At 37.8% G+C, this 27,595-nt stretch overlaps 1 protein-coding gene across 3 annotated transcripts; it reads right to left on the bottom strand.

The window, feature by feature from the left end:
• LOC145783400 (centrosomal protein of 135 kDa-like) lies at window positions 1-27,221 on the bottom strand. Of its 3 annotated transcripts, XM_082595260.1 has the most exons (25): window positions 27,043-27,221; window positions 23,050-23,272; window positions 22,215-22,382; window positions 21,268-21,395; window positions 20,606-20,704; window positions 17,028-17,156; window positions 16,444-16,617; window positions 15,962-16,069; window positions 15,167-15,317; window positions 14,022-14,182; window positions 13,734-13,808; window positions 13,036-13,182; window positions 12,174-12,329; window positions 8,496-8,669; window positions 7,809-7,913; window positions 7,537-7,661; window positions 7,286-7,391; window positions 6,375-6,584; window positions 5,917-6,056; window positions 5,159-5,309; window positions 4,035-4,229; window positions 3,152-3,352; window positions 2,482-2,684; window positions 2,096-2,200; window positions 1-1,663 (listed from the first exon to the last, which is right to left on the bottom strand). In XM_082595260.1, the coding sequence occupies exons 1-25, from the start codon at window positions 27,136-27,138 to the stop codon at window positions 1,525-1,527; spliced, it is 3,669 nt and encodes a 1,222-aa protein (XP_082451386.1). In that variant the 5' UTR covers window positions 27,139-27,221; the 3' UTR covers window positions 1-1,524. The 3 variants fall into 3 exon arrangements, with proteins under 3 accessions (XP_082451386.1, XP_082451387.1, XP_082451388.1); XM_082595261.1 differs by lacking the exon at window positions 13,036-13,182; XM_082595262.1 differs by lacking the exons at window positions 20,606-20,704; window positions 21,268-21,395; window positions 22,215-22,382; window positions 23,050-23,272; window positions 27,043-27,221 and adding an exon at window positions 17,735-17,842.
• Window positions 27,222-27,595: the final 374 nt, after the last annotated feature.

The following is a 27,595-nucleotide window of genomic DNA, read 5'->3' on the forward strand; positions in this document are numbered from 1 at the left end:
ATTCAATCCAAACATAAGATATATTTTGTGCGAGAAAACCATTTACAGAATAAATTGACTCTGCAAGCAAAAAATTGACACCATCCCGGCGTTGTAACAAAGGTAGAAATCCATTTCAATCAACGCCAGTGAATTAGAGTTCATACGACAAAGTTGGGTTAAGAAATTAACACGACAGTTAGCTACCCAGACAGCAAATCAACCGTTTTGTACACGTCTGCAGACGTTGAATCACTGTAAAAAAGCGGTTGATTTGGGTCCAGCTGAAAGTCGCTCAATCCATGGAATAATATCGGATCGTTGACCAATTGATCGAAAAATACTTTGGACTTTTAGATTTCGGTGACATGAAGTTATTATTATTCATTTGGCAAATACTTCCAGGCACAAAAGATACAAAATACAAACTTTCTAAACGAGTGGTACAAAAATAAACTGTTGCTTTACTGCGCTATAAATACCAAACACACAAAAGATAATTTTACGCTTATTCAACATTGTTAAGCGTTAAAATAACGTAAAAACGATGTGTTTTGTTGGAGGCATTTTGTTCTTACCTCCTGTTTGCATATTAAATATACGACGAGCTACGGTAATACAACCTACAGTACTTATTTACAAAACACAAATTAGGAAAGTTAAACTCAAAATCACGTTCACAGCTATGGAAATATGGTGAGGCACGGAGCAGCCTACTTGCCCCGTCAGAACGGTTCTTCCCAAGCAAGCAAAAGTTGCTTTTTTACATCGTTTCGACGTCGTGCGATGACAAAAACATGGCAACTTTTGCGTGCTTGGCGGGGCTTACAGGTTCATACTTCGGAAATTCTCTCTGCACCACAAATCGCGAAGATCAGTAACAACTAGTAATTACCCAGAGAGCAAATCAACTACTTTTTACATTGATTCAACGTCTGCAGACGTTGAATCAATGTAAAAAGCGGTTGATTTCTGTCTGATATTTCTTGCTCGTCTGTTCCAAGATGCCGTTTTGATTGAACTACTTTATGCTAACAGCTGGTTGGCAAAAATAAAATAAAATACTTTCGGCTAATGTGATAAAAGCGTACGATGTTGTACAGTATACTGCTTTGGCAAATGACGATCCGAGCAACTGTATGTACAAAGAAGCAAAATAGAATCAAGATTTCCCCAGCAAGCAAATCAGTCCTCTATTAGATTGCTTCAACAATGTAGAATCAATGCAATTTGGAACGGATTTGCTTGCTGGGGTTTCTAAGAGCAAGTGCAGTGGAGCAGCCTTGCACAGTAGCAGCTTTATGAAAATGATCGGGACAATCACAACTCCGATTGAAAAAAAAAATGCACCGTAATGGGAATTATCAGTGGAAGATTGAATAGTTTTCATATAGAGAAGGTGAAACCAGTAAACTTGCTCGATGTAGGTGAAACTTTGAGAAAGTCTCGTCATTTTCCGTTTATACAACGTCACCAAGATGAAAATTCATGTGATAGGAGCTGGTCACGTGACTCGTTCGATCACGAGACTGTTTATTCATGAAATCATCTTCCGTCGTCTAAGAACGAAACGCGGCCGGGGCTTCCCGATCGGGGGCGGGATACTGGGGAAAGGGGGCGACTCAACCGGGAAAGACCCGGGGACGGTAGACCGTGCCGTCTCAACTCTTGGACAGCTCGCTCTCTGAAAATAACAGCAGCTTGTAAATCGTAATAAGCATGGCTGATTTATAAGCTGATTGGCTGATTTTGAAGCAAACACCCCTCTTATCGCATCCCTCCGTTTACAAAAGACAATTTTAGTATCTGAACAAAATGTAACCACCGGTTTAAAATTACAAAAAATCCAAAGCTTTCGGTTCAAAATGTCCGCACTCAGCTGGGCTCTCAATGTATTGGTTCTAGTCTGCACAGTAAAGTTATCACATTTTTGTAGATGTTCTTCATTCCGCCTGCCCAGCAGGCACGATTCGCTTTTTTTATAGTCTTAAAGACGTTGAATTAATGCAAAAAGGGACGGTTTTGCTAGCTGGTTTTGTACCTACTACAAGGCAAATATGCTTTTGGAGTTGGAGACACAGCGTTTTATTTATAATACACGCGTGTTTATAATTACCGTTCATAACGCTCGTTGGTGAGGTGACGCTTGGCCACTTCAAGCTCAGCATCCAAGTGGGATGTTCGGTCCCGGAGGGAGGCGACTTCCCGTCCCATGCTTTGCCTGGGGAGAAAAAGTTGGTTTGTTATCATCACGGGCAAAGACGGAATGTTGAATGAAGTTAAGGAATAGAGTACCATACCAACCCAGACAGCAAAATCGGCCATTGTTACATTAAATGCAATGTAAAAATGATTGATTTTGCTGTCTGGGAAATTGATAAAATCAAACTCATTGCAAAGATTTGACAACAGCTTGAAACACAGGCCTTAGTCGGTTTAACGTTAAACGAACGTCTGAACGACGTTGCATTAACGTAAAAGTAAGTGATTTTGCTAACTTACAGTTTGCTTTCATTTAAAGCCAGTTTATCTCGAAGAAGCTGGCCTTCAGACTTTTGTTCTTGGGCGTCTAGTTGGGCTTGGAATTCTTTCTCTCGTGCTCCGGACACCAATTCTTCCAAGTTTTTATTTCCAGCCCTTTCAGTGTCTAGATGCTTGTGCACGATGTCCAGCTCCCGATTCAAGTCTTCATAACTTGAACGCAACTGAACCGAAAATAAAATTCATTAGATGGTCGGCGTTCACCAATGGGAGAACATCTCTCGAAAGAAATCAGAAAGAGAAAAGTAAGAATGCTGTAAAAAGAAAAAAAAGACAAGTAAAAGAAAAAAGAGAAGAGAGAAAACAATTAGTAAAAGGAATATGAAAAAGAGATTAAAAAAGAGAAAAAATACAACAATAACTTTTTTTTAGAAAGAAAAAAGACAAGTACTACAAGAAAAAAGAAAAGAGAGAAAACAATTAGTAAAAGGAAAAGATAAAAAAAAACCATAACAACAAAGAAAGAACAATGCGATAAAAAGAAAAAATATCCCAATGTGCTGAAGGTTGAGACTGAGTGAATAAGTGAAACAACAGTGCTACTCACCTTTGTCAGGTTGTAATTATGCATTTGTGAGCACATAATGACTTTTAATAACATTAAGTCAAGCTCTTCAAGCAGTCAGCAAACCTGTTCTAGTTCCACGTTATTAGCTGCCAATTTCCTGGCCATTTGCTCCTTGCAAGAATCCAACTTGGCGTTCAAATCTCGCACCGACTGAAGATCATCTTTCAGTATGTTCTTTTCGCTCCGCATCCGGCTCAGATCTGACTCTGAGTTGGCCACTGATGCAGTCATGCTCGATATCTGGGCTTCGTACGTTTGTTGAGCCTACGAACATGCGCAGGCTGTCAATCAATAAATCTCATTTGATCGCTTTAATGAAGTTGTGAAGTTCGACGTTTATGGCAAATATTCAGTTTCTGGTGTGACTGTGTATGAGGGTCGCAGCTGAGCTCTAATTAGCAGGCCTGTGGGGCCAAAAGGATTTAGACTTGTTCAAAGTCGAAACATATTTTTGCCTAGACTCCACAGATCTGTTCATTATTATTGGCGATACACTATATTGAAATCAATTTCAAAGTCAAATGTTTGTGAGACTTTTTGTTAAAAACTGAAAAACAAACTCATTTATAAACCATCTCTGCTCTTTAAATTAACTTTTAAACAAAGTCAGGTCTATGCCAACTTTGTTCTTGGTGAACAGAGTTCTTTTCTACACTTCTTATTGATCGAGCACAGTCCAAACAGCAAATTAACCGTTTTTTTACATTGATTTAACGTCTGCAGACGTTGAATCAATGTAAAAAAAAAGGTCGATCCTGAAGGCAATGAAGCGGAGCTTTGTCCTTCTATTTAAGCATGTCATTAAATACAACAGCATGCCCTCGACGGGTGTCGAACCGACGCCCTTTCGATTGCCGGGCGGGCACCTTCACCACTCGTCCTTGCAGGCGATGTTATAAGAAAAATGTTGCGTCTTCATCAATAATTTGGAATGGCAGATTCTTACATGAACATAATCGGATATTTCACGTTCTAGAGTCGCCATCCTGTCGCAGCATCTCTTCCGCTCGCTGTCGATCGAGAGCAGCTCGTTCCGTAACGTTTGTGATTCGTCACTCGCTACTCGATATCGGCTTTCTGCTGAGTCACGATCTGACGACACCTTGCGGTACTGATCCAGCACATCTTGCAACTCACGATCCTGAAAAAAAAACTCGATTAGTAAAAAGGACCGCAATGAATCGATAAAACGGGTAACAGATTGGCACGGAGCAGAAAAAGATCTTCATAGAGTTATCTCGGTGTGCAGTAGTTACCTTGCGCGAGAAAAAAAAATTACCTTCATTTGTACTTGTTAATACAACATAAACAATATAAACATACAAAAACTAATGAAACAACCGAGCAAAAGGAATTGCCAAGAGCAGTACATTGATTATAAAACAGTGTGGAAATCATGGAAAGATGATCAAGCCACCGTACCAAACTACTAAAACAATCGAGTAAAAAACGCCAGGTCCGTATCATGATGACAAACCAATATGCCGCGAACCTTACTTTTACTGTACATCTCACATCAAGTGGTTCAGCATCATTTTGATACAAAGAGCAAACAAGACAAACGCATTCGACTTGCAGTCTTTACCAAAAACTTAATTTTCTGTGATGTAAATTTGAGAAATTATCTTAGTTTTTATAATCCCAAAGCTTCCGATACATGCGAAGTAGAATACATTGACCGCAACGATAGCTCAGTTGGTTGAGTGCCTAACGTTCTGCACGAAAAAGCCTCCAGATCAAGCGGCGCTGGTTCGGCTCTCGGAGTGTGCGACTGAGCAACGCATTTCAGGACTGTTCTACATTCAGCGGTATCTAGTGGATGGAATAATTCACAGACAACACTTCAACAATCGGAAAACTTCACTCTTTCAACCTCGGTAACTGGGCCTGCGTCAGTAGTTCAAAGCTTCTACGAGTATGCAAAACTGCCAGGAATAAGCTCTCAAGGAAGCTTTTCCAGTCCGAGAATAAAGATTCAATACCAACCAACCAACATTGAGATCAAATGTGTGGTTTACCGGCCGCTGGTATCATACAATGTAGATTTTTTATTGAAGAAGTTCATCTTGCCTTAGATGCAATTGTTCCATCCAACGAAGTGATGCGGACCATATTATCCTCCACCTGCCTCTTTAGGTCATCCCGCTCCCTTAATGCGTCATCAAGCTCGATGTTTAGATCCTGGTTCTCTCGGGTTAAAGTTGAAAGGTCATCTTGGAGCCTGAGTGATACAATAAAGATTCTGATGAACTATTTTCGGAGAAACTTTGCACCAATCGCTTCAAATTCTTATAATGAAACAAGGTTGAAGGAGTTGGCTTAAGCATTGCTCTAAGCTCAGTGTTAAATGCTTTGATGAAGTTGTTTTGTGTCTATGTGCTCGTTAGTTAACTTATAGTCACATTCAACATCTTTGGTTATATTGTTAACACTCACAGAAAAAGATTCATTGAAACAGATTTTGTATAGAGCATTTTCGACATTTCATAGCGTCAGGAAAAGCAATTATCATTTTACTACACTTGCTGAACAAAACACGGCAGCTAAAAATCTAATTTATCAACAAAATAAAAAAAAACAGCACAGTGATTAATACTTTTCGCTAACTTAACGCTAAACAGTAAACATCATTCACAAGACTTAGACTAAGTGAACAAGAAGAAATGAAAGCCAATCTTTATGTCCGCCTTCAAATTATTAAATGTCTTGCTTGACACGGGCGCTTGTCTTTGATGGTTTTTAAACCAAATAAACCATGTTCTTTTTAACGTAAGTCAAACGCTTTTTCCTACTCAACCAGGCAAAAAATGAGGAATATAGACATTCACCTTCTGTTTTCCCTACAAGCGGTTTCTTTGGACCTCGCGGCATCGGTCAGATCGCTTTGCGTCGAGTCGAGTTGCCGACGTAAGCTTCGCACCTCGCGCTCAGAACTCGCCAGATCGTCGCCAGCTCGATCCAGTTTCGCCTGGCGGTTAGAAAAAGGATAGAAAGTTAGTGCAAGTGCAGTGGGAAACAAAACACAAACTGAACATTGCAACAAAGTTCGTGACATATACTAAAGTATAAGAGCTAGGGAGTGCAATAAAAACCCTCACTTTTGTCAATCACATACATTAACATATAGTTTTCTTTAATACAAGTTTGATTATGGCTTAAATTACAAGCAAGATAGAAAAGTTAGTTTTTACGTAACTTAAGCGTTTTTTCACGTCTAAAAATATCAAACTTTTGCTCAGCTTCATCATCAAATTTAAATCAAACTAAAATTTCCATCATGGCTTACTTCAACATTAGCAATGGCGAGTCTCATATCCGAAATCTCCCGGTCCCTCCTGGACACCTGGTCATCCAAGGATGCAGCTCGCTCCGTCCTCTCATCCAGAGCGGCTTGGAGAGCATCCTTCTCCCGATCCAAGGCGGTGGTTGTCGCTCTGAGGCTGGCGGCCTCCTCCGATTGCTTTGTCGCATTGTCGAGCAACTCGTCGATGCGATTCTGTGCGGGTGAAGACATAATACAAAAACAATGTCAAATCACAACGATTCAAGCTTTTTTTTGCAACATTGAATCGACGTTGTGTATTGTGTGAATTGGTTCACTGTGAATTCATTGCTACGATTGGCTATCGAAAAACAGACGTTATTTTTATCAAGCTTAATCTTTTTCCAGTTTTGATTTGATTTTTTGATTAAGTTATACCCAAGCATCAAAAACGCTCTCTACAGCTGAAAGTTGGGAGCAATTAAAGTACCCAGGGATCAAAGGGGGCCATTTTTCTTACTTTTCCTTCCATCCTGCCAATGCGTCGCGGTGCATGTCGCCAAATTACGCAACACGGTAAACCTGTTCTCCAAACAGCAAATCAGTCGTCTTTTACACAGATTCAACATCTGCAGACGTTGAATCAATGTAAAATCGACGGATTTTCTGTCTGGGTCGGACAGTGTAGCAGTATGGTATTTGAATAGGCCCTGAAAGCACGAGTTGAAAGGTCTTTCTAGGTTTTTATATGATAAAAATGCGTGTTGAAAATGTAGAATCAAATTCAAGAGTTCCGATCACCCTGGCTCATATCACCTACATCCACTCTGTTGGTTATGGCCGCTCAGGTTCGGTTGCTCACCAATAAGTAGTCTGAAGAATGTTACATAACACGTCATTAAACAACGTTCCTTTCACATTAGCACATAATCTACCTCCAGTGTTCTGACACGGTCTTCCGCCATAGCGAGATCCGTTGACTTCCTCGACAAATTTCTCTGCGTGTTATCCAGAGAAGATTCCACTTGAGATTTCAAGACTCTGCAAAAAAAAACGCAGGAAATGACTTGACACGGTCCAAGAGTCATTTGTTACTAAAATTTTAGATTAAATTTGCTGGGAAGTTTTTATCAGATGACGTTGAAACGACGTAAATGGTAAAAAGTGTCTAGATTTTTTAACGTACTTGATGTCGTCCAGTTCGTTCCTCGTGACTTGGTAATCTTCTTCAACTTGTTGGATCTTCAATCTAAGAGCTTTAATGTCATCCTCCTGTGCCAGGTTGATGTCCTTCAAGGAGTCGACTCGGCTCTGGAAGAATGCGACCCGGTTAGCAAAATCTGTCTTTTTTATATTGATTCAACGTCTGCATCCAACCGATGCAAACAGCTCGCGATGTTACATTATTTTCCTTTGAGATGTTTTTCGAAACTGATTTGAATCAAAGAAAACACATACCTGTAAATCTAATCTTTCTTGGCCTAAAGCTCTTGCTTTGTTTTCCAAGTCTTCTGCTCTCTGCTCAAGTCTAGAGCGTTCGTTGATGGATTGTTCCTGCTGGATCTGTGGTCGTCAAAGTCGGGGGTTAATGTCAGGGAGATGCTTCATATGTACTTTTCCCGGCGGCTCAATTAACTTCTCTTGGATTTGTAAAGTAGAGTGAGCGAAGCAGGAATAACTGGCAAACATCAAGCCCCTCCTCTTTATAACAACCAGTGCTACTGCAGCTACTTTCAAGACAGCATAATTCAAAGTTTTTACATTAATTCAACGTCTGCAAACGATGGAGTTTGTTGTCTGGCTTGGTAGCAAAATGCTACACTGGAGTAACTCGATAAACGACTAATGCTCTACAACGGTACCAAGTAGAATATGAAAACCAACCAACAGACATCTTTAATGCAAACTGCAAAGTTATCACTCAAATTGATGTACACGTTCAATATTTAAAAAATAATTCAGCTTACTATAGCAATACAAAAAGCAGTAAGAAGAATTAGCAATTACAAACATTTGTCTATAAAAAAAAGTTAAAAAAAAATTGCTACTAACAAATAGTAAACTAAAAAAACATACAGTTATGAAATGACCATGAACCTCTACAGTTGTCACAGCCCATGGTGACAACAAAGCACAAAAACTCACATTCAATCTTTCTCTCAAACTGTCCCTCTCTGTTGTCATTCGTCGAAGATCGGCGATCGATGTGTCTCTCTCGTTCTCCACGCGCCGGAGGATCGCTTGCGCCGTCAGCGACGCTTTCGGTGACTTCGGCGAGCGAACGTATTCACGACGCAGGCGCTGGAGTTCTTCGTTGGACTGAAGATTAACAGAACATAGTTTCATCAACTGACATACAAGAATTCCGTTTCCTGGAGGAAATAAGTTTTTTTCTGCCAAGCGAAACGAACAGTTACCACATGGATCACTTCGTCGGCTTCGCCAGTCAGATTCATTCAGGCCAGAGCCCTTAGAAGAAAAAGCAGCTAAAACTGAATCAATATCATCAAGAATATACTGATAACTGACGGTGGATCATCAAAAATAATATATCTCCACTTACTCAAAAGAGTAGTTTTGATATTGTACAATCACATTTTTATCAAGTTTACGGTTAAGTTAATACCTAGGCTAGGGTGCACCATTTGCCCCAACTTTTTACAAGAAAGCCTAACTTTTTTTTGCTTGTGAGGTTAGCTTAAAAAATAACCATTCCAAAATTTTGAGTTGATTGGACAAGGTTTGACCCCCCCAGCCGGCCATTATTTAAGGCCACCTACAACACTTTTTGGCGATTTTTACCACTAGAGGGCGATGTGTAAAATACACAACTAACAATTTAGTTTCAACAGATGCCTCTCTTCTTACTAAATCATTTAAAAAAAGGTTGGTCAAAATTGGATGAGAGGATGCAGAAATATAGGCAACTTTATACATTCTTATGCTTAAGAGCACCTCTAGTGGTGACAATACATTATCAAATATCTTGCTTTTTTCTCATCCAAATCAAATGAAACTGGTGTTTAAGCCCTATTTTTGAGGGTGGAGAATTCATTTTTAATGCTTATTTTACAAATTAGTCACTATAGAGCACTATATCCTCATTCACTCATATATCACTATATCCTCCATCACCTTCAGATCTTGGTGGAATCTTTCTCCATACTCATCCCTGACCACACCAATGTTTTCCTGGAAATTAGCAAGATGGCAATGCAAAAAATGCATCTTGATGCTCATGTTGCAGCCAAGTTCTTTGTAGCTTTCCAATAGCCTCTGAACAATTTCAATATAATTCTCTGCCCGTGTATTCCCAAGACATCCCTTGACAAGGTTTTTAAATGATAACCACGCATTTTCTTTCAATTCTGACATTGAACCACAGAATCGTTCATCTTTGATGAGTTGCCAAACTTGTGGACCATCAAATACACCAGCCTTAATTTGTTGTTTTGACAGGCCAGGAAAAGCCAAAACGAGGTGATTGAAACAGTTGCTTTCAGTTGACAATGCTTTAACGAATTGCTTCATTAGGTCGAGCTTTATATGCAGTGGGAAAATAATTTTCTCTTTGTCAACAAGGGGCTCATGTATAATATTGGGATCACCAGGTTTAAGGTCAGATCTCGGAGGCCAATTCCTCTCCATCCAGTGCTCATCTGGGCTCTGCTGTTCCACATACACAAATAGCGGGGGTACTTTGTGTATCTGTGTTGCTGACCAAGAAGAAAACATACAATTTTAAAGTCAAAACATATGATCCAATTGTGCTTGTGATATTGCAACGATTCCATAACTCTTTTTATGTTTCCGTATTCTTCACGAAGACTAACTGAATGTGCAATTGGTACTGCACCTAATAAATTGACATTATGGAGAAGGACGTACTAAGCTCCTCTTTGAGCTGTCAATGAACATTCGCCATTCAGTTAAGTTGTAGATCGGAATTCCCAACTCCTGTAGTAAACCTTTTACATCATGGCAATACACAAAGCCACTGTTACTACAGTACGGTAAAAACACACTTTCTCTCGATCGAAAGTACGATACCGTCGCTCCTTTTCCAAGTAAATTTTTCTCATTTAGTCTGGATGCTAAGTTCCGAAGCTTTTTTCCTAGTCTCAAATCATTCAACTCATGCCGATGGAATACTCCAAGTTCTGAATCATCTTCAATTTCAAAATCTTCATCATTAGGCCTGCCATCAATAAGACATTCATCATGATCCAAATCTTCGAGCGTAGGTGTTTCGAATACCAATTTGAATACCAAACTCTCGATACACTGCTTGCATACCTTGTGGGGTGCTCAAGACTTATCTTTATCACCAAGTTTTATTTTAAAATATGCAAAGTAGGCTTATTTGACAGATGCACTGACATGTTTTCTTTGGCTAGGAATAGCAAAACTGACGCAAATATATATAGCAAAAGGAAACCAGGTTATTTACACACTGACGACGAGAAACAGCAGACGCAGTAGCAGACATGATAGTATTCTAACAAACAAACGGTCTATATACATGGTTGAAAGTGGCAAGCAACTAACTTCAATTTTACCATTCTAATCTAGTTTTGTTGGATGATTGCATCCTCCAACCAAAAATGTGGGAAAAAGCATCGACCTAAATCGATGCCTGTGCCTTTGTTGCTTAATAATTCAGTTGACCCTTCTTGTATATAACTTACTATATGATTTGCTTGTGCATTCCTATTACGTACATATAGAAAAGCTATATGGCTAAAGTCGTGTAAAGTTGCATATTTTGGATGTATGCTGTAGACCAAAAACTTAGCGTGATAGAAAAAAACTGGCCACATTTTTGAAATCAGCACACCGGAATTAGCCTAAATCAAGTGTGAAATCAAAGTCAACAAAACTTTTTTCAAAATTGTTCCCCAGTGTAATTTGCCTCAATTGAAGTGACAATGATATAGGCAAATTCTTTTGTAAATTTATTAGGCTAGTTTATTGCAATAAATAAGCCATTGCTTTAGTTCTCCATTAAACATCTCATTTTGTGTAAGCTAATATAAAAAACCGCAATTCTCCGTAATAACACAATTTCATCTTTTGCATACAGTAGTGTAAAATAAAAAAATATGATGTTTTATCATTCAGTACCAAATCTGTTAAAACCAAGCATCAAAAATAAAATCTCCACCCTCGAAAATGGGGAGTTAGACACCAGTTTCATTTGATTTGGATAACAAACAAACTAGTTATTTGATTATGTAGTATCACCACTAGAGGCGCTCTTAAGCATAAAATTATATAAAATTCCCTATATTTCTGCACCCTCTCATCCTATTTTGACCAATTTTATTTTTAATGAATGAGAAAGAAGAGAGGCATCTGCTGAAACTAAACTGTTAGTTGATTATTATCCACAGCGCGCTCTAGTGGCAAAAATCATCAAAAAGTGTTGTAGGTGGCCTTAAATAATGGCCGGCTGGGGGGGTCAAACTTTATCCAAACGATACAAAATTTTGAAGTAGTCTTTTACTAAGCTAACCTCACAAGTAAAAAAAAGTTAGGATGAAATGACAGAAGTTTTAAATTTTTTGGGGCAAATGGTGCACCCTAACCTAGGCAACATAGAGTGAATTGTGAAATTGCTGTATGAAACTACTATTATCTCCATTAGATAATAGTAGTTTCATACAGCAATTTCACAATTCACACATTAATAAGCTTGTAGTCTTTTAACCAGTTTTTAAAATTGTTTTCAAGTGGTGAACTGTGTCGTACCCGTCGAGCAGTGTGGTCGAAGGACAGTCTATCAACAGTTTGGCAGCAATCAAAAGTCCAAACAGTGCTCACCTGTTCATACAGCATGTTGGTTTTGTCTCTCTCTTGAGTCAAGACCTTTACGTTGGCTTGGATCTCAGCCATGTGTCGCTCAAACTTGTTCAACATGGTTTGTAACTCATCTCGCTCCCTCAAAAGCTGCTGGTAAGATTCATTGTTATCGTTGCCCTGCAAGTGAACATGACGTGAAAGCAAAGTGCTTACGTAATGGAAATGCTCTGCTGACTGCCAATAATCTGCTGTGTAAAAAAGGTATCAACATCATACCACGAAATAACGACAAGAATTATAGCAGAAGCCGTCAATTAAAGACATCGACAATTCTTTTAAAACCAAACTTTTCATAGGCAGTAACCGCTGGAAAAATACAACAACATGTAAAACCAACTGCCTTTAAGGAAAACAAAGAATGTTAATAGATAATTACAAACAAAATTGTTGCATGACACTTCGCTTCATTGCTCAAAACTCCGCCATTCCCATGCCACCCAGCGATGAATGTGTCACAGATGTGCATATTATTAAATTGACATTAATAATATGAGTCAATTCTTGTGCTGTATCAAACCGATTACATTGCTTTGAATACATAGCCGCAAAGTTAAACGCGGTTTTAAAAGAGAAATTGTGCCGCTTTGACCAATATAAGGCAATGGAAATATGTTAATTAGTGCAAAAATAAAAGTATGCAAAGTGCAAAAGTAAATTTTATAAATAAAAGTGTAGGTGGTTTCGCACTCAGTGGTAGTAGATTGGTTATCCTCCTGGGAAAAATTAGATGGAAAACAAAAATGTGATATAATCATCGGTCATGCATCATATGAATGAAGGATCACGAAAGGTAGTCATGCGTGTTGCACAAATATTACCCCACCATGGGTAGGCCGGAAAGTTTTGACGTGGCGATGGCTCGCCTGCCTTTGGTAATGGTATAAAGCAGCTTGTGCTCGCGTTTGAAGAAATCCCGCTCGCCCTCTGCTTCCTTCAAGCGTTTCTTAAGGGCGTCGGTTTCATTCGGTAGCTGGCGCAATTGAGTCGGTTAAAATCACTTACTTTTTGTGAATGCTTTTTCACAGATACAAATTTACTTGATTACGGATGATCTGTTTATGAACAGAATATTCACCTTGAACAGACACGAGCAAATCATATGAACACTTCACATGTGATAGTTGTATGATTTCTACTACATTTTTAACAACTTTCTTGCATTTTTCACTTAAAACAAGGCTTAAAACTGATCGTGTCGTATCAAAAAGCAGCACGGCCTGTTATCTGACCTGCTCCAAGCCAGAAAAGCAGACCAGCAAAGGTTGGATCAGTGCAAATAAATATACAGTAGTTTACTGACTGAGTTATAATTGAAACTACTGCCGGGAAATTTTGGTCAAAAGAGCACCACAGCAAAGAAGGCAGTAAAATGTCATTTCGAGAAATGTTTTATGAACCAAGAAATAATGCAAAAATTCTCAAATTGAAACAAATAATAGCCACTTTGAAGAGAACTGTGCCATGGGAATACGCGGCCATTAGTAAAACGTGAAAAGCAACTACAGGTATATAAAAACTAACCTTCTTTGAAGGGGTTGACCTGGCTGGGCTGCGTGACCGAGGGCTATTTGAACGGCTAGCCCTCCCTCTGCATTCCTATACCATAAAATCATCAAACCGGTTACGATTAAAAAATCCAAAGATTTTACAAGAACATTTAACCTCAAACGTCTAAAGGCAGTAATGAACCATTATGACGACGTTGTCTCATGTCTATGATAGAAAGTGTTCATTATCCGATTACCGAGCTATTAAAGGGGTTCCAAATAAGAAAAAAACCTTCGGTTACATAAGAAATAAACAACCAACCTGTAACATTGTCTGCAAGACATCACATTCATCCCTGTAATGATCACGTTCCTGTTCTAAAGTGCGCACAAACGAGTCCAGCTTGCTTGGAGACTTATCTCGCCTCCTTGCGCGGGATGGACTGGTGCGGTATTTCTCAAGCTCCAAAACTAAGCTTTTTTCTGCGAAGTACAAGTTTAATGTTGCTAAGTCAAGTTAAAAAAGTAAATAAAAAGATAGTCAAACGTCTGTCACCTTGACGCAAGGATCAGGAATTAGATAAGTGTAGATATGAGTGCAGCAACAAGCTTGCTAATAATGTAACAAGTGAGAAAACAGTATCCTGATTTTAACTTGGCATACAAGTTAGAGAAAGCACTAAAGATGAAAACCATAGCAAGCATCTAAGTTCCCGGCGGCTATGGCCGCAGGGAAGTCGTCAAACGGCCTCCAAAACTACTGCACCGGTAGGCCATGTTTGGTCGCCGGCTTCCCCAAGCCAACATTTCTCCACTTCGTTGGTATTCGAAACTTTTTTTCGCCACTTACGTTTGCGTCATTTTTTTTCCTTTTACCTACCTTTACAACCTTTTTCATAAACAAGGCAGTTTTTGGCAAAAACGCTGAACGCCGAGGTATAAAACCAGTCTAACCAGACTAGCTCTACTCCTACTTGGAGAGCACTGTATTTAAATACAACTGCAAATATGTTTCAGGGCCTTGTTTGCGTTGTTCTTACCTGAGTGACCGAAAAATCACGATATTGAATTAAGCGATTTTTAAAACAAGAATTTTTAACCGATTTTTTATTTTGGCCGCCGAGTGCAATAATTTGGCCGCCGGGAAGCTCTGAGAGGCCATGCTTAGTCACCGGAAAAATAAAGCAGTTTAGAGGCATGCAATAGAATGCTAAAATTTCAATAGCACTGAAGACAAAGACAGTTTAGTTTTCGAAACTTTTGCTGAACATTTTAGTATCTGCATTTTGGGCTCTTTAATTTTGGATTAAATTAGAAGTACTGTACTTTCCATATTCAAATAAAATCCACTAATGACAGGAAAAAGTTACATTTTAAGGCGCCTTCTGATGCCCAAAGAAGGGTATTTGCCACAACAAACTGAAATAGATTCAATGAAACAAAACGAACAAGCGGATAAGAACATACCTTTAGCCGACATGGTTTGAACTTTGTCGCTGAGTAGCCGCTTATCGGACTGCACTTTATCCAGCAAAGTATTCAGTCTCTCAACGTCAAGCTTCGCAGCGTCCACTTCAGCCTGCAAGTCGCTGTTCTCCATGATCATTCGGTTGCGCTCCTGGTACAGAAGTAGAGTTTTAAGCGCGTTCTCGAATTGCCAACCGGGTGAATGGCAACGCTCATTAACTGCTTTGCTGATTGATGTGCTTTTTTGTCGAATCTAGACTTACGTTACGTTCTTGGTTAAACATTTTAGATAATGAGAACGGGAAGGCAAGGAAGCCAATCCATGTGTCCAATCTTCAGGCATGCCTTTAGCAACCCTGTTAAAAGTTCTTGAGCGGTGTAGCACCGGCCCCCTTTCGAACTTTGTAACAGGGCTTTCACCACTCGCATGATAGGCTACATCATCCCAATTCGGTTTAGCCTCCCCTAGCGAGAGTGACAGTTTATTTTTTTGCAGCGATGGCCTTCGCTTCTTTTCTCTATTGTTTGAATATCATTGCTGTTACGTTCTTAGCCCACTTCTTACGAGAACATTGTACATGTGGTAATTTGGGGTGTCATTTACAAGAGCAAATAGGTGTCATTCACAAGAGCACATCTATACAACATTTGCACCAGAATTCATCTTCAAAATGATCTAAGGAGAATACACACTGCTCTCAAACTCTAACGCGTAAAACTTACAGAAAAGAAAATTCAACTACATAGCCAACACTTGACTATTCTCTAGAGTAGCTAATTCCAAAAGACACTTACAGATTGGGCATCCAGTAGGCGTGTTTCAGCACATTCACCTTGTCTTTGTGAATTGCGAAGCTCCAGCTTGGCTTCGTGAATTTCACGATCTGCCACAACGACGGCATCCTGTGTGAAAGCAAGTGCGTATAAACTAAACAAAAAAAAAACACACGCTGATGTTCAACATAATTTGTTGCAAATCCCATGGATTTAGATGAGATTTTGAAATGTGAAAGCAAAACTAACTTTCAGTTTAAAGTTTTTTGTTTAAAAAAAGTTTTAAAAGCATCCGTTTAAAACTGTTGTGAGCTACCATTTGTAGACCGACGTACTCTAGCATGCTTTTAATAGAAACCCAGCATTAACAGTAACTTAGAAACGTTTTTCAACGTTTGCTTTAAAATTGTCACCCCCATCAAGTTGAAGCGATGGAACCCGTTAATTCAAATATGAAGGAAAACGCTGAAAATTGACAAGTGAAGCCGGGGGAGGAAGCGAACCTGTTTCTCTTGCTCTAGTTGTTGGGCGAGTCTGTCGATGTCTCGAAGTTCGGAGTGCAAGCGATCCACTTCTCTTCCCAACCTCTGGCTATCCGCCACAGCCAATCCTTTGCCATCTTCAAGCTCTTTTATCCTGTCCTCCAGTTCCTGATTAGTTTGTTGGAGGTAGTCAACCTGAAAGGCAGCAAGCGCATTTGAAAGATCTTGACAAGTAAGATATACAACGGGTTTAGAAAGTCTTAACAAAAGTTTTTAAATTGGACTTACACCTAATTCTAAAAGCCACAAGTCATGAGGGTAATATGACGTCAATTCTACGCTTTATGAACTAGACTGGATACAACATATTAGGTGTAATAACCGGAATCATTAATTGTAATAAGTAGAATCATTGGTATTCGACAACTGGACCCAACTACCGTATCTTGGCTGCACGAGGAGGCATTGCCAATCTAAGCTACTACAAGTCAAACGAGAGAAGAAGAAGAAGAAGAAGGTGTAATAACTAATAAGTGTGTCAGTTCGTTAATATTCATGATTAGAAAGTGCTTTATCCTTTATGTTTTGTTGTTGTATTAACATACCTGCAAATTGAGATGGGAGATTAGTCTTTCATTGCTTCTATGTTTCGCTTCTAACGATACGACGTCATGTGGTCTGCCGCCCTCTAACGACCGGTTGAGGCGATCAATTTCGCGATCTCGGCCTTCCACCTGCAAGTAACGAAGATGAAAATGAATGAACATATAAATTATGGGCTTTTAAACAGTTTAGGTATGTCGTGATGCTCAATGAAAATCGTTTCAAACATGTGCATCTAGCAATCAAATCATTATCAGTCACATTTTACGTTGATACAACGTCTGCAGACGTAGATTTAACAAAACAAATGAGCTGTTGGCTTGGTGCAGTTGGTGTCAAAGAATTGCCACCAAATGCACAAAACATTTACGCAGAGTCGGCTTAAAAACCACGAGTTACATCGAAATCAGATATAAAATCGACCTGAGGCAGCAGTCTTACAAACTCGACAAAAACCACTGGAAATCGTTTCACAGAATATGTGGAGTTTTCAGGTCGAAAAACATACGACGGAAAATTTGCAGTCTCGTTCAATTCGTGGTTTTAGAGAATGGAACAACAAAATTGCACATCTGAATTGTGTGAAATCAAACAAACAGCACAATGTCCCGATATCTAGTCTCAACAATGATATGAACCTGAGGCCAAAATTGAAAAGCAAAAAACTTGAAAGTGATGCAAAGCATGAAACATTAAACAAGACACCTACTCGAGGGCTAGATCTGCTCCGGTTCCGATAAGACATAGCGATTCAATACAGTTTTTCTTATATTAGCATCACCTTACGCATTACTACTTATACAAAAAGGTATGTCACTAAAAAGACACCATATTATAGCAGTAATTAGTCGAATCGTAGCAAACCAAAGCGACAGTTATGTGAATTAAGTCGTGCTAGAAATGCTCTTAACTACTTCACGAACTTTCTGGATAGAAAAGCAGCTGTCCTTGCATTGTATTTAAGTTATCAGACGTTAAAATGATGTAAAAAGAGTAGACTTTTTAAAGTTTATCAAAACGAGGCTGAAGTAATGCACAAGAGCAATGGACATGTTTCTAACTCCACTTCATATCTTTTAAAAGTTCTAAGCTCAAAATATGATGCCTTGTAACATCATCAGAACAGTATCACATTAACATGACAAAATAAAGCTCACTGACATAAAAAGATATAATTCACCACTTTTCTATGATTTTTCATTAGCTTACGCTCGACAATGTTTGACTGAAAAAGTAAACATGTTGGTGCGGAGTACGCTTGTGTAGCGTAATTTCCAAACGATTTAATAAAACTAAGCTAAAAATTGAATGATTGAAAATAAATTGAACCAGGCATTTAATTAAATAACATGATACACGTTCTTCTGGTGCAAACTAAGCTGAAATATCACAAGATGTATAATTGTATAATCTAGCCTCAATCTCGTAAGCAAATCTAAGCTGGAAATCTTTCTCAGCATAATTCTCTCACGTAATATCTTCAGTAAATTCTCATGGCTAAGCACATTTTCTTGACCTCAATGCTAACTAAATTATGCAAACAAAACAACAGCAACAAAACATGAACCCTGAATTGTTCTGGAACAGCATGGACACCCGACCTTAACTTGAAAACTGGTCATAGCAACGGTAACTTAGATGATTATTTCTTGAGGCTTACTTCGAAACACCAACGGAAAAGCAACTGAACGATTTTGTCCGAACTTGCCGCAAGAAATTTAGATTAGCTGACAAGCTATTATATCAGAAAGCGAGATAGCAATCGTAGTAAACACAAGAATTTCTCTTCCTTTATTTCTTTCTATTCTCCGAAGAGTGAATGAACAAATACACCACTTTCGACAAACGCCGGACTGAACGCCACGATTAGAGAGAACTGACAGCTTCGTTGTGTTTACTTCAATTTAACGTCAAGCAACAAAGAAATGCCGTCAAAACAAACAAAACTTTAAATTCCATTCAACCACACACTCGCTGCCTGAATTGAGCCAGCTGATGTTTTTCAAATCAGTTGCCACGGGCGCAAGTAGATTGTGATTGGTTGTTAAAGTAACCAATCGCACTCGCCATATCTCAATGCGTTGGGCCTTGACAGAAGTATTGATACTTTATCTGCTTAGTTAACAATGTTGAATATTGTCCAAGTAACTAAGATTAGAAATACCGCCTCTTGACCCTTCCCCACCACTTCACGAAAAAATAAATGACATGTTAAATGGCTGAAAATTTCTTCTACGTTGGAACAAGAGAAGCCGATAAGCTAAAGCAGGCTACTTCGTCAAAATACCTGTGCAATAAATTTAATGCATAAAATACACTACTCGCCAAAGCACAATATTTATTTATAGGATGCTTATTGGTCAAGGTTGCAAGTAAAGCTGGATATTATTTTCAACATGTCCTGGTAGTCTAGCTCTAGCCTGGAGTCACTAAAAGAACGCAAGCAATTTTACAACAAAATGAATTGTCGATCGTTGATGTTACAGTATATCAACATCAATAATGAATGCCGTGCAGGAAACATGATCTTTGGCATTATTGAACTGATGACTCTACCACTTTTCTTGCTTATAAGGCAGAAATGCAGGCAATACTCTCTAACTGCTGTAACCAGTGCGCTGTCTCAATGTTAGGGTCTGTGAGGTCCACAACTCCACATGTCCCGTTGGTTGAAAAACTAAACAATGTATAATGTGCTCTTTGAGGTTCGCCACAGACTGGTGTAACTGGGACTACATTTTCAAAAAACGCAAAAACAATAACTTGTCAAACGTTGTTTCGCAGTCCGCACGTATTAAAGACTTCTTGTCTGAAAGATTAATGGAGGAATATCCTCTCCACAGACACGTACTTTCACTTGTTTTCAAATGCGTTTGAAAAAAGAGTTGATACGAACTTTCAATATACAGACAACGCAACTCGACAGCGCCAGCAAGCGATAATACAATCAACAGTTTAATCGACACTAGTTCATGAGGCATCTAGCGAATCTACTGTAAATGCAAGCACAAGGCACAACTTTATAAAACGGCCAATCCAGGAATACATTTCGTGTACAAGAGAAAGCAGTAGTATGAAAACGGACATTTTTCATTGAAAGCAGGTAACTTCCGACTTGGAAGTTAATGTTCAACAAAGGGAGTGTCGACAGAAAAAAGTGCGGAAAAGATGGGCACGCGCCATGTTGGATTGGAGTAAAACCAGAACAACATGCCAATGAGTAAAAGCAAAAATGGCAAACCCCAGGAGTAAGAAAAGAAATTCGCCATGAAACAAGATTGAAAGCTCGTAGTTTTAGATTCAACAGAACGTTATTTTAATCAGCAGAAAAAAGTCAAAGCTTCTGCGCACATTCCTAGTGACATCTCTAGTTTACATATAGTATGGTCTCGTTATTATGACACGTCTGTATGGAAACAAAATGTCAAAAAAACAAATATTGATCAAGCATCATTACCCAAACTAGATCTAACTTGTCACTTTTGCATTGATATTGAACTATGGAACTACAGTTTTGGTGGGCGAACGGGTAAATACCGTTCTATTAATCTACAGTTTTTGACGGTAAACGACGCTTTACCTGCTGCTTCAAGTTCTTTATTTTGTCAGAATTTATGTCTTGCAGTTCTTCAAGTTTCTTAACCTCCGTACTCAGTTCATTGATTTTTGTATCAGCAACCTGGTAAAAATTGAAATTTCAATAACGATATATACTGTTATAAGATTTTGCGGTAGATATATATATATAATATATAAATCAAATATAGTTATTACAATCTGAAGGCTTCAGATAGTAATAACTATATTTGATTTAATTCGCTCTGCTTTGCCTTTTTGCTTAGCATTGAGCACTTTTTGTAGTATTAATAGTTTTCATTGTTTTTTATATAATATATATATATTTTTTTTCATCAATCATAGTGATTTATTTCTAAAAGCTCTACAGTCTCACCCTAAACGGGGGAAACAAATAAAATCTATTGGAATAAGGGCCTTCCGATAATCCCCCTTTTATGGTGAAACCAGTTGTAGACTTGTAGAGGTTTTGTAGTAACTATATTTGATGTAATTTGCTCTGCTTGGCTTTTTTGCTTGGCAATAAGCACTTTTTGTAGTATTATTGTTTATATATTTTTTTCATAACGTGTGAACCGGTGTAAAATAAATCAACCAAAAAATATAAAAAATCAAATACCGTACCGCATAATTAATTCAACTTGTCGTTTGAAGGATACGACCTACCTGTACGAGATCGGCAACGTAAGGGTCATCTGGTTGTGAAGAAATAAATGACGACGATTCAGATTGAGGAAGAGTTGAATCGATCTGCATGCGCTGTCGTCTGAATGGAATGCTTCTCTTCTTTCCTCCTAGAATGCACAATGACTGGCTGTCAACTTTTACAAGGGCGGGTTCGACAACTATCAAAAGCACGCGGCTGTGTCTTTGGCAGGGCACTTAATTGCCTGCCTGATGATGGACATCAAGATGGGCCTCCTTGCTTTCCCGTCCATCTAATCTAAATTTTCAACTGCTGAGTGACAAAAACGCGACTGGTTAGAAAAACAGATGAAAGTGACACATCTCAGACTAATAACTTATCCATGATAAATATTAATAAAAATTTAACAGTAAGAAGTTTTGGAAGAGAAACAAGTGGAACTAAATGTGACAATGTTTAAAAAGAAATGATGAAGGTGTTCGACTAAAAGTCACATAGTAAGCCTACTGCGTTTCAGCAAAAACACAAACACGGAAATAAGCTTTGAGCTGACTATTAGATTGCACAACACAATTATTGCAAAAACATAAACTTTAATAAAACTTACCGTAACACTAACAGTTTTTCAACAGAATTACTATTTTAATCTCCAGTTCACAATAACTTACGACATAAGACGTGATGCAGACCCCAAAAATTGATTTCAATATAAATCTTTTGCGTGCTTCACATTTTTAGTACCAAATATCAATGCGAAAAAAAGGGCACACACTTTTATCCAACATGCATACTCGTACTTATATTTTAAGAAAAATCAACATACAGAATCAAAAATTGAATGATGCTGTTCACCAGGCATTTAGTTAAATAGCATGATGCGTTCTACTGGTGCAAATTAAGCTAAACTATCACAGAATCGAATTGACGAGATAGGATTCAACCAAGAACGCAAGCAGCGACATCTCACCAGGTGTTTGGATAACAGCTTGCAGATTTTTTTCTTGTAGCTTTTGGATCGTTTCTATTTTGGTTGCATTCTCTCGCTCCACAGCCTTGACCTTATGGATGTACTGCGTGTTCAAGAACCTCAAGTCGGCATTTTCGTGCTCTAGTTTTCGAACGGATGCTTTCAATGCTGTAAAATAATAATACAATTTTGGTAAAGAGGTCACTTTCTTCAACCACAGACATATACAATATGTATATGTTGTATATGTCTGTGGTAAAATGATAAGGTTTAAAAACTTGTTCACGTTTAGAATATAAAGAAATAAAAAGATGTAGACCATGCACTACAAAAATGTTGGGCGTTGATGGCATGTTAACTGTCAACTGACAACAGTAAGAATTGAATGAGGTTGTTCACTAGGCATTTAGTGCTTTTAAGCTTACACTAAAGTGTATATAAATTGTTAATTTTAAAGCAAAATTGAATAAATGCCAGGTAAAGATATAGCAATATCGAAACAAACCTAACTTTCATTATTGCTGTGGTAAAACTAACTAAACAATGAACATCTGCGTGCAGCCAGTATTTTATGAATGCAAATTAGCAGTAGGCTACTACAATACTACATGCAATAATAAATGAAATATGGAGTAGAAAGATGGAAAATATATTTTCATAGTTCTTGAAAAAATACATATAGTTTCGCAACAAATGTCATATTCACAAAATCAAAGCTATCACTGCGAACAGATTACAGTGGTGTTTTGATCAAGAGATGACAAAAACTAGGATGACTGCAGACTATTAGATTATTGTAAATAGAATTGCACATTTTGCGACACAAAGTACCTACTTCTCATAGAAATTTCCAAATCTTCTCTGGTTTTGACTAAATTTTGATGCAGAGTGTTATTTTCTTTGACAAGACGAGCATTATCAAGTTTATAAGGTTCTATTGCCTCTTCAATAAGCTGAGAACTGTCAGTGATCGAAGTTCTGGCACTTTTAGTTGCACCGAGTTTAGACTTCTTTAAACTGTCTGTTGTATGAAGCAAGTCACTAAACAAGCGCTCCACCTACAAAACAGAGCAAAAATAACCACAAACTAGTGTCGTTGTCTTTTGCCATTGTACTGTGCATTGTGCAAATGCAAATTTGATTTTTACAGTTGAATGCACCACAGATATTATAAAAAGGCAATTCATCTAATAAAATTTACACATCTGGGGTCCAGGGTTGAGAAAAACCCGGGTTTTTTTAAAAAAGCCCAACCCGTCCGGGTTTTTTTGGGTTTTATTGGGTTTTTTTAAAAATGATGCAAAAAAAGGTAGATTCATGCTTATTTCACTTCAAAACTACTTTTTACGAATAAAATAATGCACTAGTTGCTTGAATGTTGCATGATCCATTAATTTCAAGATCAAGTTGGATGTTGCATCATCCACTGATTTCTATACCAAGTTGATGCTACCGTGGTAAAAATCACATTATTGCATCATTTGCTTTAGATTTGAAGGCAAGGAGCATTTATGCCATCATGTTTAAATATTTTTATCATTTATATATATATTATATATAGTAATGGATGAGCAATTGCGTGGCCAATGGCCATTTAGGCAAATGCTCTGAAACAGCCATGCATTAGAATCCAGAATCTGTAATTGGTAAATAGCCTCCTAAATTGCATTTCACATCATATATACAGACTGCAGTAGAGTAGTACTTTCACCAGTTTAACTATAAGGCCTTCTAAATGAGTTTTAATGTAGTATACACAAAGTGGCATTACTTGATTTTTGTGTACTGTACATACAATATCCACTGCGTTTTCAGTTTATTCTTGGAAATTTACTTCACAATCACATCCTTAAGTCCTAATTTAAAGTTTGTTTTAAGTGCCTTGTAATGTTTTTGTTCATTTTTTTAATTTTCTAATAAAAACTGGACAAATATGATGCTCTGGGTTTTTTTTGGTTTTTTTAAGTGGGTTTTTTCAAAAAAACCCACCTGGGTTTTTTTGGGTCGGGTAAAATACCGACAACCCTGCTGGGGTCTGGGCGATTTGTTTTACACATGATTTTGTCAAGTCTTATTATCCATGCTTATACCTAGTGATTGAAAATTAAAATCAAGTAAACAGGAAGGCAATGAAGTAGATCCCTAATTTTTCATGTTCATCTTCAAGCATGTCATCACCACTTTCAACCCAGGAATAAGTAAATTGAGGTATACAGTATAACCCATTAGCTCCACAGAAATGGGGAAAAAGATAACCAAACTAGATTATTATCACACTAATTTCAGAATGGTTATCTACACTTAAATGGAACTTTCAACATCTTTTAATTCACACATCACGATAGTATTTAATTCAATTGATAACAATTGAAGTGGAACGTTATTATATATATGTGCCAGCTCAGCACTATGCCTGGTGTAATGGTGTAAGCATGTCTAAAATTACTTTCTGTGTGCCTGAATTCGAACATGCTCAAAGCTTTACTCATGTCACTGACATCAAGTTTATGAATGAACAGAAATAATCGACTAGCCAGCCAATACCCACATGCAAAGGGCAAGTTGCTGTGACTATAATTTTAGTAAAATAATTATGGCTACATCTCAGCATGAAAATTACTTTTGTCGGGGATTAAGGTACAATTTTAGGTTTAATTTTACTCAAAGGAAGTAGCAGTAAAATACTTTTCAGCAGGGGAAGGTTGTAAATGCTAAAATAAAGCCATTGCTGTTATTGAAACAACATAACTGACCAAACTACTACCGGTAACTATCTTAGCAGTCAACCAACTCAACAAGAGGCGACTGCTCAAAGATAATAACAGTGATAACAGTTTTTTGAATTTAGCACTAAGTCAATTTTTAGCAGATTTTAAAACAGTAAAAAAACAGTCTGATAGAGAGGATGCAACCTAGTTCGTACCATGAACAGTTTGTACCGTCAGTTCGTACCTTGAAAAAATCGAGAGAAAAAATTAAAAAAAGCCAAAGTCGCTGATTGCAGTTTCCGCAATCATTTCAATATTTTCTTCCTGAAAAGATCGAAAGAAAAAATAGCTCAAAACCGAAGTATGCTGACCGCAGTTTCCGCAAACATTTTTCCGCAGTTTCCGCTAACCCTAACCATAGAGTAATCTATGCTCTAACCCAAACCTTCGATTTTAAAATTTTCCTCCTGAAAAGATTGAGAGAAAAAATAGCTCAAAACCGAAGTCCGCTGATCGCAGTTTCCGCAAACATTTTTCCGCAGTTTCCGCTAACCCTAACCATAGAGTAATCTATGCTCTAACCCAAACCTTCACTGATCGCAGTTTCCGCAAAAAATTTTCCGCAGTTTCCGTTAACCCTTACCCTAATTCTAACCATAGAGTAATCTATGCTCTAACCCTAACCCTCGCTGATCGCAGTTTCCGCAAACATTTTCCAGCAGTTTCCGCTAACTTTTACCCTAACCATAGAATAATCTATGCTCTAACCCTCGCTGATCGCAGTTTCCGCAAACATTTTTCCGCAGTTTCCGCTAACCGCAGTTTCCGCTTACCCTAACTCTAACCATAGAGTAATCTATGCTTTAACCCTAACCCTCGCTGATCGCAGTTTCCACAAACATTTTTCCGCAGTTTTGCAATTTCAGCTAACCGCAATTTCCGCTAACCCTAACCCTCGAGTTTGTTTCAAATTGTTTGGGGAAACTCCGATCAGCGACTTCGGCTTTGTGCTATTAAACTGCAATCAGCGACTTCGGCTTTTTTTAATTTTTTTTCTTGATCTTTTCATGGTACGAACTGACTGTACGAATGGTTCAAGGTACGAACTAGGTTGCACCCGATAGAGATACCGTACCAAGTCTTTAGTACTCAAAATGAAGCATAGTTAACAAGCTAATTTAGGGAAAAGTAGATGTAGTTGCATTTTATTTAATAAGGTTGGATGCAAAGACACTCAAATCAACCTTTTTATTGTCATCAAATTGATTAAGTAATTTTGATTTGATAGAACTTTTGGCAATAAATTCTTAGAAAGAAAAAATTTAAACACAACTTTTCATCCAAGCGTCGGATGACATAATTGACAGGCTAAAGGTGCATTGGAGCAAATGTTTCAATAAACAGGGGAAATGTAAAAGTGAGGAAAAATCTGAGATAAAATCAAAAACCCCTGAAATGATGCAACTTCTTGCATTGTACATCAGCTGATAATAAAAAGCTGCTACAACTGATACATTATTGTTCAACTACCAGTAATGGCGATAATGAAAATGAACAAAGAATTAAGTGCATGTTATTCATTTTCATATTAATTTTTAAGTGTTAAATTTCGACTTCAAGCGATACTATTGATATTTTACTCATCCACTGTAAAGTTCTCCAATATTCTATATTAATTATATCCACTCAAATAGCTACTTTTAAAAGTTTAAAACACTTTAATTCAAAACAATTTCCCACTCCTAATCTAGAACTAAAATTATTATTTTTGAGCATTTATAGGACTAGCCCACTAAGTAATATACTATATATTAATACTGTTAAAGCAAATTGAATTCAAAAAGTAGGGTACCGGTAATCACTGTATATGAATGTATTCAAGCAGCTCTAACTTCAAAAACATGCAAGAAACCTCTACAAAGTAAGTTTACAACTCTACAAGTTTACAATTCATACAATGTGTATTATACTATCATGTTTCATTAGTAAGTCTATTACCCATCAAACAAACCAACAAATTATTGACTACTCACATTTATATGGTAAATGAGCTGTTTGAACATAGGCAAGAAATGTATTAGATAGGCAATGCTAAGTTGGAAACAACTTATTCTACTCACCAAAGGTAAGGATTCAATTCCCAGAGCTTGACGATACCCCAGTTGATCGAGTCGTTTTCGTAATGTAACATATTTCTTTTCAGTCATAGAACTCATTCTGTAATCTACTGATCTAAAAGTCTAGCACATATTAAATACACCAAGACTCACTGCACTAGCAATGGTGTTAATAGCCCTAATTTTCCTGAAATAAGTTACACAAATAAGGTAATATCTGGTATTTTTCGCAGCGTTAAGTACTTAAAAACATTTCACTGAAACTGCAAAAGCCAGTCACGAAGAAATGACACACATAGAACAGTATTGACACACAGTAGGCTACAATCAAAGATCCAAAACCTGGACTTGGGAGATCCAATAAAAATATCAACCTTGCAACCTTTAGTTATTGTCTCACCATAGTCAATTGAACTAATTCTATAGCATTCGATTCTATTTTAAATTTCGAATTTTTTCAGAAATAGACGTAGTTAAAATAATTTATATTTCGCGCCAGGATACAACCAGGCACACCACAACCTAATCAAATCAAAATCTTTTTTTCCGTTTCGAC

The sequence above is a fragment of the Aplidium turbinatum genome, chromosome 14 (genome assembly GCF_918807975.1).
Source record: "Aplidium turbinatum chromosome 14, kaAplTurb1.1, whole genome shotgun sequence".
NCBI classification, from domain to species: domain Eukaryota; kingdom Metazoa; phylum Chordata; class Ascidiacea; order Aplousobranchia; family Polyclinidae; genus Aplidium; species Aplidium turbinatum.